This window comes from Diplotaxodon limnothrissa, linkage group LG5, assembly GCF_057381915.1.
Source record: "Diplotaxodon limnothrissa isolate DT_005_m linkage group LG5, D_limnothrissa_male_GT1.1, whole genome shotgun sequence".
Classification (NCBI taxonomy): Eukaryota; Metazoa; Chordata; class Actinopteri; order Cichliformes; family Cichlidae; genus Diplotaxodon; species Diplotaxodon limnothrissa.
In genome coordinates this window covers 27,195,946-27,210,984 of record NC_140600.1, presented here as the reverse complement: position 1 = coordinate 27,210,984, position 15,039 = coordinate 27,195,946, and the positions used below count along the sequence as shown (strand labels likewise).

The 15,039-nt window shown below is 44.0% G+C and overlaps 1 protein-coding gene across 1 annotated transcript in view; it reads right to left on the bottom strand.

The window, feature by feature from the left end:
• Positions 1–466: 466 nt before the first annotated feature.
• flnba (filamin B a) overlaps positions 467–15,039 on the bottom strand; it is a 64,366-nt gene continuing 49,793 nt past the window's right edge. The window contains exons 25-49 of the mRNA XM_085353378.1: positions 14,544–14,744; positions 13,722–13,895; positions 13,473–13,635; positions 12,910–13,070; positions 11,435–11,726; positions 10,959–11,112; positions 10,692–10,881; positions 10,365–10,612; positions 9,463–9,546; positions 8,165–8,270; positions 7,540–7,680; positions 7,179–7,307; positions 6,917–7,090; positions 6,493–6,651; positions 6,198–6,401; positions 5,930–6,082; positions 5,722–5,844; positions 4,150–4,416; positions 3,800–3,937; positions 3,595–3,710; positions 2,106–2,238; positions 1,750–1,926; positions 1,368–1,586; positions 934–1,140; positions 467–786 (exon numbers count right to left, since the gene is read on the bottom strand). Coding sequence (XP_085209504.1) covers positions 599–786; positions 934–1,140; positions 1,368–1,586; positions 1,750–1,926; positions 2,106–2,238; positions 3,595–3,710; positions 3,800–3,937; positions 4,150–4,416; positions 5,722–5,844; positions 5,930–6,082; positions 6,198–6,401; positions 6,493–6,651; positions 6,917–7,090; positions 7,179–7,307; positions 7,540–7,680; positions 8,165–8,270; positions 9,463–9,546; positions 10,365–10,612; positions 10,692–10,881; positions 10,959–11,112; positions 11,435–11,726; positions 12,910–13,070; positions 13,473–13,635; positions 13,722–13,895; positions 14,544–14,744 — 4,301 coding nt within the window. The 3' untranslated portion in view covers positions 467–598. The remainder of the gene's footprint in view (positions 787–933; positions 1,141–1,367; positions 1,587–1,749; positions 1,927–2,105; positions 2,239–3,594; positions 3,711–3,799; positions 3,938–4,149; positions 4,417–5,721; positions 5,845–5,929; positions 6,083–6,197; positions 6,402–6,492; positions 6,652–6,916; positions 7,091–7,178; positions 7,308–7,539; positions 7,681–8,164; positions 8,271–9,462; positions 9,547–10,364; positions 10,613–10,691; positions 10,882–10,958; positions 11,113–11,434; positions 11,727–12,909; positions 13,071–13,472; positions 13,636–13,721; positions 13,896–14,543; positions 14,745–15,039) is intronic.

Below are 15,039 nucleotides of genomic sequence, written 5' to 3'. Positions count from 1 at the left end.
AAATTCCAGTTATGCATATATCTTTTTGCACATAGGTATTTAAAAGCTTCGGATCTACTCGTTTCACTTCAAACTTAACATATTCAGTTCAATACCAGCTGATGTGCAGGTGCATTAACTACCTGTGTAAAACCAGCAAACGTTAATTCACGAATCTAGGATAAAAATTCAAGTGCAAAATGAGCCAATTGAAAATTGCAGGGCAGTTTTAAAATCGACAGATTTTAGATCTTTTAACCTTCAGTCAGTTCAATCTAGTAAACTAGAGTACATCTACCATTCCGCTTCAATGATTCACTACCAGAAAAGTGTCTAAGAGTTCAAAGTCTCTACTCAGTGGTGCATTTATTTTCTCTAATGTTTTTTTTTTTTAATTCTGACATTGTTCTATATCAAGGAGAAACATTTCAAAATGTAAATGAGTTGCTTCAGAAAATCCTCAAAAATCATCTGATTTGAGCTGAAAACAAAGTTAGCAGAGAAAACGTTGCTCAGCAGCTTGTTCACTGGACAGTTATTTGTAGTGCAGCTAATGTGTCTTAACTCAAATGGGGATGCAAAATGGTGCTGGAGGAGAGACGGAAAGTTTCTTGGCTCATCAGGGGACGGCGACGTGGAAGGGGGAGCCCGGGATGTGGTCCTCACCCCACTTGACCACCAGGATGTAGTTGCCCCGTTCCTTCAGCACGTAGCTGACGTTGTACTGCAGGTTGCCCATGTGTTTGACCAGCACCTCATCACAGGGGACCTGTGGGCCGTGCACACCCACCAAAAGCATGTTCTTACCTGGGAGGAGGTAGAAGAACATGTATGATAGCAAATTAATCTTTAAATATGTGACTTTTCATCTTTGTGAGTTTTAACCTGTGCACTGAAAGGAAATACTTAAGTTATTCTCTTAAAAGATGGCTTCTACACGCAGTTCCTCCGTACCTGCTTTGCTGCAGTCGACAGTGAAGTTGCTCCTCTGGCCCACAAAGCCCTTGCTCAGGCCAGCTCCTCGGCTCACCACCTTGCTGGCATCGGAGTCACCCAGCCTGGGCATGGCGCTCTGCGTGAAGCTGCTGGATGCCCGAATTGCCGGATCCAGTGTCAGGGTTGATGTCTCGCTGGCGTTTGTTACATTCACAAGGCGAGGACCTGAAAGGCAGGAAAAAAGTTTAACTTTACCATGTGGTGCAGGCAGATTCAACAGCCATTTCTTGTTATGAACCACTGCCAGAGAGGTTATGTGAAGTCTGCAGTTTTCGATCCAGCAGTTTATATTGCTTTAAAACCAGAATTTGGGCTTGGATGAACTTGAAAAGTGATCCAAATCTGAATCACGGAACATTTGTAACCAGCTTTAACTAAGAGCAGCATTTTACCTGTGACTTTGGCCTTGAAGGGACTCCCAGTGATGTGGTTTGGGCCTCCGTATTTAATGCTGATCAGGTAGTTTCCAGGTGCCATGGGAGTGTACTGCACCTTGTAGCCTTCGGGAACCTCCTGACAGTCCATCTTTACTTTTGACGGGCCCTCGATGGTCACAGCCAAGGACCCGGGGCCTGCCTTAGTGTTGTTAATGATGAACTCTGACTGGGTACCTGCAAGATTTAAGAAGTGATGTTTTGTTGAACAACTCCAAGCTGGTAAAACCGAGCAGTGGATAAATCACACTGAACTTTGCTCAACTTTATGCTCTAAACAGGCTCACAGCAGTTATGAAGTGAAAAATTTAAGGCTGCAGCAGGTAAAACAGTTACTCACCTGTTGTTCCTCTCTCCAGTCCTGATCCGTATGCTGAAACCAAACCAGGCTCTCCAGTCTGTCCTGGTTCCCCGACTCGGACCTGGAAAGGACTTCCCGGGATGTGAGAGCCATTGAATTTGACATCAATGGTGTGGACGCCATTCTCCCTGGGGATGAACCGGATAGCGTACTTGTCTAGAAGACAGTACAGAAGGGTCTGTTAGCTGCAGCGATTTCATAGTATGTGCCTTTGTTCTTATTGAAGTTTCCATAAATCCTCTGGAAATCACTTTTACAATTAAAAAAAATAAACAACAACAAACAAACAAAAAAACAACAAAAACAGGCACGCGCACACACACACACACACACACCTCTTTCCAGCTCTGTGACGACACACTTCTCCAGAGCTCCAGAGGGACTGTGGACTTTGGCATCCATCTTGCCTTTGGCTCCATTTAGACGCACCGCAAAGGATGCTGGGTGATTCACCTTCAGACCAGACTCCTGTCGGTTTCGCACAAAGTCAGTGTACAGGACGGACATTTGACGAACAGGAAAAACATCTTAAACACACACACTCTGGTTTTTGAAGATCAGAGTGCTAAAGACAAATAACTTCAGTGCATATCCTCTGCTCTACTCTTACCTGAGCTCCACTTAGTGCAACTCCAGCAGACAGACTCAGAAGGGTTAGACTGTCAGTAGATTAGTCTTATTGTTTCTAATATCTCTGTAAAGCACTTTGAATCACCTTGTTGTTGAATTGTGCTATACAAATAAACTTGCCTTGCCTTATTATGAGGAAAAAATGTCATAAAGCTGATCTACTTTTTGGTTTAAAGTGTTTCCATCTCCTTGGTCTTACAGTAGTGATTCATTATTCTCATTAAGAACCGAGATCTTTATCTTCTGTCTGAACTGCAAGAGCCAAAATGAACAAACATAAATAATGCAGACTCAGAGCAGAAGAATGTCTCAAGCGATAGACAAAAACAAACTACAGTCTCTAAGAAGACACAAGGAAGTCTGTCTGCTGCAGCTGGGACACCCAGGAGCTGATGAAACGGATGATTGTACTGTTAAAAGCCTTTAAATGAAACACAAGAGAAACACCAACAGTTCCACACCAGACAAAGCGAGGGATGACCAGAGCCAGGCAAAACTGCACGGACGACTTCCTGACCACAGGTACCCAAACTCAGCCACTCGAAAGAGCTTTTTACTTTACATTACATAATAAATCTAGTACAAACCTGTGAAACAGTGGCCACCCTTAAGATAAAATGCACATAAAACTCAATTTATAAAAGAAATTTCTTCATCGTCTACATGATAAAGTCCTTCAACCCAACAAGCATCTGGAAGCTTTGCTGGGATGTCTGCCATTCAAACCCCAATTACCATGTTTATACTGTAGTATCTAAAAGTCCACACCTGACAAACCCACACCTGTATTATAATTACATTAAATACTAAAAACTGAACACTTTCAAACAATTAATAAGAGCTAAACTAAAATGAGTAAACCCACTCAAGACACCAAGTGAACCTAAAGCGGACTGAACCCTTTTTTTAGTCAAAGTGGAAACTGTATGCGTTTGCCTGGCTGCGGTCATATCCATGAGAGCAGTTGCATAAAGAACTTTAGTTTAACTTGAGTATCTGTGCAGCTGTTGAGGATCGACTGACTCGGGCTGTTTAAGATGTCGCTTTGAATCCAATTTAAAATCAATGATTAACAGCCCAAACCATTCGAGTCCTTGCTTTGGTAATGAAGTCACATTTTTATGCAACTGCCTCATCAGCACCCTTTAATCAAGCAGGGCAGGCTGGGTGTGGAGGTGTCTCCTCGTGCCTCACCTGAAGACCTGCAACAGAGAGGCGACGGGCGTCGTTCACTGGAGCGACAACAGGAACCAGGTAGGGGCTGTCGGGTATGTGCTGGTCGTTAAACTTCACCGAAACCTCATAATCACCTGGAAAAGGAGGCGGGAAGAAGGAAACTCAGTCTAACACATCAGCAAACAGCCAGCAGGTAAAGCGTGAGCGTGTGTGAATCATCTACCAGGCTCCTGAGCGACATAAGAAATGCCGCAGGATCCGTCCTTGCGGTCATCGAAGGAGATCTCAGCCCTGCTGGGTCCCTCCACGGCAACCGACAGACCACCAGCTCCTGCCTCTCTCGTCCAGATCGTGAATTCAGCTGGTGAAAAGATACAAGAAAACTGAAAATTCACAAGGCACAGATCCTTCTCCATCAGTCCACATTTTAAAAGTACTTGTGTAAAAACCAATGTAGCACTGTGTGAACCTTTTTTTGACAACAGTGTTGCCTGTGGCACAGAGGAACAGGATGAGTTTCTTTAATTTTGACATTTAATGGACAGACTTTTGGATCCGGTGTTCTGTGCGTACCTGGCTCTCCTGCCAGTGCTCCCTCCAGTCCTGGACCTCCGGCCCTCACCTTGCCAGCCCCGCCCTCACCCAGCGGCCCCACAGTGAACTGGAAGGGGCTGCCTGGCACGTGCACGCCCCTGTACTTGACGCTCACGCTGTGCACGCCCATCTCAGTGGGCACGAAGCGCACACAGTAGGCGTCGTTACCCGTGGCCACGAGCTCTGCTGGCTGACTGGCTCCAGAGGGGGAGGTGACCTCAGCAGTGACGTCCTGCATGTCGATCGCTGAGAAGAGAGGAAGGAGACATTTATACATTTACATTTGTTGACTGATTCACCACATGATCATTCATGAGTTTGTCATTTTATTTGTTATTCAGATCAAATTAAAGCTGAAACATACCAGAACCGGTTGCTGTGACCGTAAGGACAGGCATGGCAAATGAGAAAAGGAAAAGGGAGGTTTAAGGAAATTTAACTCAAATTAAACTGTGCTACGACCTCCAAGAGACATAATCAGAAGTAACACAAGGTCCTTCATACAGTGAACAACTGCGAGGTTGCTTGCACAGTGCAAACTTTACCATCCAGTTCACAACTTACTGATCAAATGCAACCGTGCAAGTTACCCAAGAACACCTACCTTGAGGGTCACAAGGGTTGCTTTTATACATCTTTAACCAGTTGTCTTTATCAATATCATAACACAAAAATAAAAAACTAAAGTTCCCCTAATCTTATATTGGTGCTGCTGTAGGTAGGAGCAGCCAAGCACTCCCTTGTTGCGTGTGTGATGCAGAAAAATTACTCTGTATCAAAACAAACTGATAAAAGATGAAGTGGAATCTTTCATGCCCACTTAAAAAAAATAAAGCAGTTAAAGCTAGTTTTACAACGCACCCTCCACCCTAGCACTGCGTCCCAAATAGGGGGCATCAACAACCCAAACACCCCTCACTGCTCTGGCTCCCCCTGCCAGCACCAGACCGGAGAGGCCAGAGACTAGCCGGACACAGCCAGGAGACAGGTTCTGATTCCGGGTAGCAGCAGAGGATTGAGTCATGGGAACGCTGGATCTTCCAGACCACCAGAGAGAGCAGTAGGAGCGGTAGGTGGTGTGAGAAAGGAGCTGCCGAGACAGGACGAGGAGGAACCAGCTCACTGGAGGAAAAAGATGAGGAAGAGAGCATACAGAGGAAGGGAAAGGATTGAGGGGTAGGAGAAGGGAACAAGGCAGTAGAGGAGGAAACGAGGAGAAGCTGAGGAGAAGGAGAGACATGATTGACAAGAGAGAAGAAAAAAAGTAAAAGATCGATGAAAGATAAAAGGCAGACAGGAAATAAGATGAGTGAAAAGTTCTCATAGAAAGGGAATGATAGAACAGGGAAATAAGAAAAGTTAAATGTCAAAGAGACTACAGAGCAGCAGCGAGGAAAACTGGGAAAAGCTGGAGTTTCAGACAGAGCAGCTCTGATCTACTTAGAGAGACGGCCCAAAACAAAAAAAAAAAATCCATTTGGTTCTATTTTTCCTGAAGTTTGTGTTACACACACGCAACATCATGAACATAGTCACCAAACGTCTGTGTACCTGGTATCTTTAGGCTGAGGTCGCACACACTCCCGACACTGGCGACAGACGCCGCCTTCTGTCGTCTGGTGATGCTCTCCCGAATACGACCCTCACCCGTCACCCTCACTGTGAACGGACTTCCTGTTGACGCCACACGTTCGTTAAGTTGCACGCTTCATTAGAACACTGAACAAACTGTTTTTCAGCTACTTTTGCTCCTCTCTACCTGGCACGTGCTCCTCAGCGAAGCGGATTGAGACGATGTAGTTTCCAGGTTCGGTCGGACAGTAAGTGACTCTACAGGTCCCGTCCTCCATGTCCCCTGTTTGGATGTCTACTTTACTGGGACCTTCAATGGACAGAGCCAGACCGCCATAACCTGGAAACAGATCGCCATCATTGGCATTGATGTCATTATTATTAGTGCTTCAAAGGAAGAATTTTGAGTTTATATTAGAAAATAAATGCATTGTTTAGAACAGGCTGACACTGACCTGCCTCCCGCGTGTCGACTATAAAGCTCGAGTTGCTGAAGGTGGTTCCCTGGACGAGGCCGTCACCGTGAGCTTTGACTCGACTGGCGTCGCCAATCTCAGACTGGACGACCATGATGGTGATGGGACTGTTGGCGACATGACGACCATTCTTCAGGATGCTGACCTGGTGCTCGCCCACTTCCCGGGGGATGAAGGAGATACCTGTGAGGAGGAGAAAAGAGTTGAAGGTGAGAGGAGCAATTTCGGTAAATGTTGTACTCATTTGTTTCAAATGTGCCTTTGTGGATCTTACCGATGTGGTTGTTGGCCATCCTCTTCAGCAAGCAGGGCTCGTCACGTCCAGAGGGCGACCTGATGCTGGCGCTGAGCAGGCTGAGGTCCGTCTCATTGATGTCCAGAGAGAAATCTGCAGCCGAGCCCAGTTTGACCTGAGAGCGCCGCTGGTTGTCCTCTGAAAGACGAACAGAAGTAAGAAGGTAAAGTGTTAGATGACAAAATATAGCAAACCCAGTGTAGACTACAGTGGCTAAATTATTGAGACGAGAACTGTAAAAACCCATTTCTTTAATGTTTAAAAAAAATAATCTGATTTCATGTCTACATCAGTAGCAAAATAATCACTTGTTTAAACAAGCTCAACTTTTTTTAAACAAGTGAGCTAACAAGCTACACTGGTAGACAATTTACAGTACTAATATTGTGCATTGGTGCCTGACCGGTAATCCTGGCAGTGAACGGGCTGCCAGCAATGTGCTCGTCATTGTATTTGACCAGGATGTTGTAGTCTCCTGGCAGCGTGGGCAGGTAGCTGACAGTGCAGGTCCCGTCTTTGTTGTCCACACAGCTGATCTCTGCTTTGGACGGACCCTCGATAGCCAGGTCCAGACCTCCTGGAGAGAGAGACGGGCTTGGTCAGCGAGACTGAACTGAGTCAAAACAGACTGTTAAATAATGAAAAATAAAATGTATAACCCGTACCTTCAGAGGCGTCCTCTGTGAAGACTGTGAAGGTAGCCAACTTGTTGGCGACACCATAACTCAGACCAGGACCGTAAGCTGTGACGTTGGGACTGCTGGCGTGATTCACATAGAACTGAAGGGGAGATTCTGCAACACAGAGTGAACCTAATTACAGCAAACTAAGTTTGCAGTAGTAGTAGTAATAATACTGTGAAATTCATGAGCCCTCAGTAAACCCAACCAGCCACTTCAGAACTCAATTCATACACCCCACCAAGATTTATCCTGACAAACCGAGGCCCCTGTGAGGAGCAAGCTCAGTAGTTATCACTATAAGGGTTCTAATCATGGTGCTAATGTCACATGAGTGTGTGTTTACCTGGGATGTGTGTGCCGTTGTATTTGATGTGCATCTCGTGCAGACCGGCCTCAGTAGGAGAGTACTGCACTGTGACCGTCCCATCCAGGTTGTCTGTGATTAGAGGCTGAGCGGATTTACCTGAAGGCATCAACACCTCACCTGTAAGAGAAGTTTCTTGATTAGCCATTTTTATAATGGAAGAGTCAGACTGTCCATTTATTGGTCAGTGTCTTAAACTCTGATCCCCTTTAACATATTAGTTTGTACAGACTGTGTCATTTCTAATAACTAAACTGATTATATTAACCCATGAATGTCTCATCCACATTTCAATTTACTGGTTACTCACATCTGTCGATTCACACACAAAAAAAATAATATACTGCTGCAGGTGGCAGAGTATGCAGGTTTTGTACCGCAGAGAAACCCAGAAAGCTGAAAATGTGTCCTCAGCCTCTGCTGATCTGAATAAATTGCATTTCTTGTGTTTAATCACTTACCGTGTGCAGTGAAGTTTTAAATAACTTATGAAAATTTTTCTAGAATTGCTGGTGCTTTTTTTTTGTTATGATAAAACCTTGTGTCTCTCAACACCTCAAATAAGCACAAATTCACTGAGACCATCCATCCCTTTCTTCCTTACCGGTGATTTCTCCCTTCCTGAGTGCGAAAGGAATCACCATGTCGAAAGGTCTGAAGCCACTGCCGTTAACGCTCGTACCATCTAGCTGGTAGCTTTCAGACTTCACCTGAATACAAGACAGGCACAAAGACAGACTTTAGCATGTCAGTGAGGGGGGAAAAAAATAAAATAAAATGTTCTCAGCAACCTGAAATGCAAGCATGCTGCCTCCAAGCCCCGCCCACACAAGGGCATCCTGAAAAGGAGTTGTGCAATGAAGGAAGGATGAGGAAGGAAGAGGTGGATGACTGTGATGATGGGGTGACTGATGCAGCCACAGTGATGAAGAGTGCACCAAGAAAGAAGAGGAGCAAAGGTTACCACCACAACACCTTTGTGCAATGCATCTCGCACACAGATGGTGGTTTGTGAACGATGGCATGGAGGAAAGAAAGTGTTTGAGTGAATACACTAAGGAGTGCAGTGAGAGAGAAGTTAAGTGTTCAACCAGCAGCCATTCACCCGCAACAGAGAGGGTGTGTGGGAATATAAAGTGTGTTCTATAAATACTGTCCTCCAAACAGTGAAAAAGACGACCTAAACCACACACTGCAGCACAGCCTTAACCAACCCTGGGGCCTGTACTACAAGGCAGGTTCAACATTCCCAGGATTTCTCTCTTATCTGGTTCAAGCCATCCTGACAGAGTGATCAGACTAAGCGGTCACATGAAAATGGACAGGTCTTAAGAATAAAGCCTATTCCAAAGGATGAAAGCTCTCAGCTGTCAACAGATTTATCAGTATCAACTATAATTACAATTGTATATTATCTTGCATCATAAAAGGAACATGGTGATCATTTTTAGTAGAAAAAGTCATGACGTGTGGGTTAACTGAGTGAGTGGATATCCAGTTTCATGTGACCGCTGATCCAATATGAGGCTAAAGGAATCCAGATAATAGAAAGATCCCTGCTTGAATAACTTAGTACAGCGCTCAGGTGAGCTGAAGAACATTGCAATATCTGTGTCTATAAGCTTACTGACAGACCTGCACCTCCAAAGAGCTTCTAAAACATCTGATTTCTTTTGCAGCTCACTCGAATAAAGACTAGCGTCAGTGATTATGCCCAAACTGGTAAGATGTAACCCTCCCCATTACCATTATTATTCAAATCATGAACCAATTAATGTTTCTAACCCCAGTTTAAGGCCAATTGTTCTGCTGCAGAATAAAGTTGGAATCAGATGTCTCCAAAGGACACTAACGATCTGCTGAAGGGCTTAAAAACATGTGTAAGTGTGTGTAATGGGGTACCCATGGCTTGAAGCCAGCCCCAGGGGGAGCGGCCCGTTGCTGTAGAGATGTCTGCCCTTTCATCATGGGTACCTCATCAGTAGCCTGGTGACATGACAGTAAGGATTAACACATCTCACACACATGTGGGAGTCTCTTTACACAAAGTCCATAGTTATGTTTGGAGTGGAAAGCAAACACCTGCGATCACCACCAGCAGTTTCCATTAATGGCTAGAAACATCTTACGTGTTCTGTCCTTAACATTAAGAAATTACATCAAGTTCTCATATTTCCACCCACTTATCAGGCTGGAATAAACTTTTTAGGAATATAAGAGAAGAATAGCATCAATTTCCTATATTTTTTTTGCCCTCCATTTTTGAGGACCTTTTCAGGATATTTATTTCTAATTAGTTATGCAAGTTTCTCTAAAGCAGAACCATTGTGCATTCGGCCTTTATTGTCCAGCCAAAAATTTAGGCATCAGACTGCTCTAAACACCATCTGATATGAAGTCAGATATCCCTGATATGGTCTGGGCAGGCTCTGGCTGTAAGCACAAAAGCCAACCCATTTTTTTTAATCCACTTAAAATGTAGTCTTCACATCTGATCACATCAGAGTTCAAGAAATACCATTTATCTGTCTGTGCAGCCTAAAGACAGCTGCTTTGTTAAGACTGAAATACGCATCAGTTCAAATAAAATTTCTTCCACTGTGACATGACTTTGTGGAGAAAATGATCCCTCCCACACAAACAAGGAAAGACGATGAAAGGCCCAACGAGCAGGAAAATCAAAGAAACAAAACAAACAGTCAAACTAAGATGAGGTTAATCAGTGTACAAGGACATGTTTGATACTCTGGATGACCGCGACATCTGCTTTCAAAGTGTTTGTCTAATATGCGTTCTCTTCTCACCGTGACTTTGAAGGGACTGCGTGGGATGTTTTCCCCTCCAAAGCGGACGTAGATGACGTAGTTGCCAGGAGCTGGCGCAGTGTAGAAGATGTCAAAGGTGCCATCTTCATTCTCCAGCACCTCGGCCTCCACCTCTGTGCCATCGGGCTGAACCACCACACAGCTCACTTTCCCTTTACCAGCACCCTTTGCATTCACCACCAGACTCAGCTCCTCACCAATGGCCACAGTGGGACCCACGCCCGAACCTGGGAGAAGTACACGTTGTGAATTAATCAGACTCCTAAAAATAAATGAGATTCCTTCTGTCAGACTCCGATCACATACCGGTCACGGTGCACTTGCTGGCATCACCAGTTGCTGTGGCACGGACTCTGTAAGGTGATGCTGGGATGTCATCGCCACCATATTTTATAACGATGGTATACCGGCCAGCACGGTCAGGGATGTATGATACCCGGTATGTACCATCACCGTTGTCATGGATCCTGGGCTGCTTAGGTTTGCCATCCTGGTCCTGAAGAGGAAGGAAGTGAATAACAATCTGTGTGGGGTCGACTTTAGTGTGTGTATGCTTATGTGTGTGATACTGACCGTGATGAGCACGCTCAGTTGGCCTTGGCCAGCATCTTTAGCGTCGATATTGAACTCAACGGGGAAGCTGGCGGGGACGCCGCTGGTCAGCCCGGGGCCGCTGGCTCGTACTTTGCTGGCATCGTGAGTGGGCAGAACCCGAAACTTGAAGGGACTGAAAGATCAGAGACAGTAAAGACTGATCAACGGTATGAACCACAACAGCAAGCAGATATCAAAGGGACAAAAATTACCAGCGATAGAGTAATACAGTGTTCACCTCTGGCTGTTAGAGTGAATCGACTCAAAAGGTCTGCTTTGCATGCATTTTTTTCTGGATAATCAGTCACTGTAGTTTCATATAATCTTAAATTTAGCTTAAGTCCATCATTTGAGGTGTCAGCAGTTCAATTAAAACAAACCAGAACAAATCAAATGTATACATTTTCACAAAGTTGCCCAACTCCTTCTGCTGCTGTACTGCTACAGCTGTGTACCTGTGTGGGACGTCCTCCTCAGCATATTTTACAGCCACCGAGTACGGTCCCTCCACAGACGGCGTGTAGGACACTGTGTGAGTCCCGTCTCCATTATCAGTCACTTCCGCAGGCTCTGCAATGCCTTTGGGAGCAGCGACTGCCACAGCCAGGGGCGCCACGCCGGCCTTCCTGCAGTCCACTGTGAAGGATTGCGGGATATTGGCCCTGACTCCTGACGCCACTCCAGGACCAGAAACTTTGACCTTACTAGAGTCCACCACATCCTTAACTGGGACCTTAAATGGACTCCCTAAGTACAGAAAAATAAATTAGGTGTAAACACAACTAGCAAGACTCGTAGCAGAGCGTGCTGTTTGACACTTTAATGTTTGTAGCACATGCAGCAGAGACATCACAGACATGTAGACAGATGTGCAGAGTGAAGCCACCTCTTAATAAATGCTAATAAAATGCACTCCTAGATACTGGATAACTGTCTGACAACATGTCTGTGAATCACTCCACAAATGCAAAGTTACAGAGATAACAGTGCTGCAGTATCTGCTGAATGACTCTGCAGAAACAAAGTCATCGCATAAAAGTTGTCAAACAAAGAAACATGAGAACTTTTCAGACCACAGTCGAAGAAATTTAAAACTGTGACATCTTTAAAACATTAAGCCAAAACCCTCAACATGTCTTCAAACAACCAATAACAGCATTTTTGTAATGTCAACTAAACATTAACTGCACCTTTTATCATTAGCATCTGTTTATAGGTACAAATGAGAGAAAAGGCAAAGATCTTTAAGAGATGAACACATGTGAAACAGCTTAGTGAAGCTGTGCTAAATTAGTTTATTCCTGTTTTTCATGTTGATGAGAACCATTCCTCCTCCATTCATGAGCCTTCTCACATTACCGGAATTAAGTCTGATTAAATTCTTCTCTCTTTCTGTTGTCAACAAATCTCAGAAAACTGACCCAAACCATCTGGATCCAGTTCCTGTTTATCTGTGGTCCAGAAATACTGATCTTTCCACCCTATTTTAACCAACTCGCACACAAAAGACTCAAATGTGATTAACTTGCAGTTGAAAATTGTCTCAAACAAATGAAATGCCTTCTCCATTCACTCCTTATCCAACTTTGAGTTGCAAGGGCAGCAGTCTAAGCTAAAGGTCTTAAGATGAAATACACTCAAAGAAAGTTGTTTTATAAACTACAAGGGTTGTTAAACTCAAACTCTTCAGGATGCTGAGGTGTTCCCTAAACTAGCTCAGAGAAATAATCTTTCCAGCGTGTTCTGTGTCCAGCGTGGACATGCCTGAAACACCTCACCTGGTTTACTCTGAACTGTTTCTGAATGCTTGTCTTTCCATTTTTAAAAGGTAGGGTTTTTCCTGCACGCTTTACAGGTTTAACCATCCCCTGTGCTACAGCTTATTATGCTAGTAAGGGAACCAAATTAATAAAAATAAAGATCATCTCACCAGGGATGTGTTCTCCTCCATAGGTGATGTTGACGTCGTAGTTTCCTGGTGTGAAGGGAATGTACTCCACACTGCAGCTGCCATCTTTGTTGTCTGTGCAAGACATCTTAGACTCTGATGGACCCTCCACAGTGATGCCAAGGCCACCAATACCTGCCCCTCTGAAGGAACACCACATCCAAATTATTTGTACTTTAATTATCTACCAAAATGTTCAAATGTTTGCAGATGATACAGGATGATTTACATGATTTGATTGCCAATTTTGTCATTTGCGCACAAATGTTGTGTGCAAATGACAGAATGTTTACCTTTTGTTTGTATTGGCTTAAAAAAAAAAAAAGAAAAAAGAAAAAAAAGACTGAAACAAAAAGGCATAATGCCTCGTCACACATGGTGCATTTAAAAATATAACCAAAGAGTCTTAAATTAAATATTCCCTGTAAAAGTGTAGTTTCAGTTTTCTGTCAGTTAACTATAATCTTTACTGACTCATACAGTTATCTACTTTATTGCTCCTTATTTATAAGGATATATGTGCATACTTTATTGCCCAGCAGTACCTGGTGAAGATGTTGAAGTTGTTGGGCTGGTCAGTCAGGCCTTGTTCCAGCCCGGGGCCAGTAGCCACCACCCTGCTCGGGTCACATCCCTCTGACACAGAAACCCTGAATGGGCTATTGGGAACTGGAGTGTCATCATACAGAACCTGGACGCTGTGGACGCCTAAAATAAAGATTGACACAAATGAAACGGACTTCACAACAAAAAGGTTTTATGTTGAGCAGTTCAGTTCTGACTGGATGCGTTACCATTTTCAAAAGGAGTGTACTCGACACAGTAGGTGCCATCGGCCTTGTCTGTAACCACACAGTCTGTCAGAGCTCCAGACGGGTTCTTGACCGCCGCCTTTATGTGGTCGCCACCCCGCCGGGTCAGAGAACGAGCATCCACTGTGAACTCTGTGGTGGCTTCTCTGAAAACAGCTGGAGGGAGGGAAACAGAGGAAGGCGTGTTTTAAGCAGAACTCTGACTGGGCACAAGAGGTTTTTTGATCATCACCAAACTTACTCAGGCTGTTAAGTCATCTCTACCTGTTGACTTATGGAGTTTTATCAAGTTGGAAATTACCCCGATATCACAAAGGGATTTAAAAACTATACTACATAAAATACACACAGTCCCTCAACACAAAATTCTTCAATTCACAAAAAATGAAGAGAAGCACTGAATATTAACACTTCAAAGTTCAGCACAATAGTGGAGTCTCTCAATTAAACCCAGTCTGACATAAGTCATTTTATCTCCTCCCCCTGTAAGGCCACCCTATTTAAAAAACTGTTTTGTGATTGGCTGCCCCTCAATTAAACATAAGCAGGTGGGTGGAGCTTATGTACTCTCAGCCGTGTGCTTGGGATGATCATATTAGGTTCATTAACCACTGTAGCGAATGCTATTAAGTTGTATAATTCACTTTCTATGACTTCTAACTTGTATAATATTCAACTGTGCAGGATAATGCAAAGCAAAAGAAACCAAACAGGAAAAAATAAACAGTACTGCTCAACTTGAACACCACTCATTTAATTATTCTTCCTAAACTGGATTTGTATCAAACTAAATATATACTGTACCTTGTCCCTCCACTCCAGGTCCAAACACTTTGACTTTGGAGGTGTCCACAGCAGGGTCCGCCATCACCTTAGCAGGGAAACCAGGGACCGTCTTTCCTCCATACTTCAGCAGCAGGGTGTACATGCCAGAAGTCAGAGGGATGTAGGTCACCGTGTAGGTCCCGTCTTTGTTATCCACAATCTCAGTCTTCGCTTTTGCACCTGGAATATGAAATTAGAATTTGTGCTACATGGAGAACCACCAAAATTTTTTGCTTTAAAACAGAAAACCTGGAGTTTAAACATACAAAATCTCACCAATGAACATGTCTGTTGACAAAGCCAAACGACAGCTTTCCAGCCATATTTCATGATATTAAATAAGCTCTACACTTACCCCCTGGTGAGGCATGTTAAAGAAGCAAAGGGGACGAAATGGAAACTTTCTTCACTTGAAATAACTGATCATCAAGTATTCTTTTAAGTCTCTAAATCCCAATTTTCATAAACAGTGAAT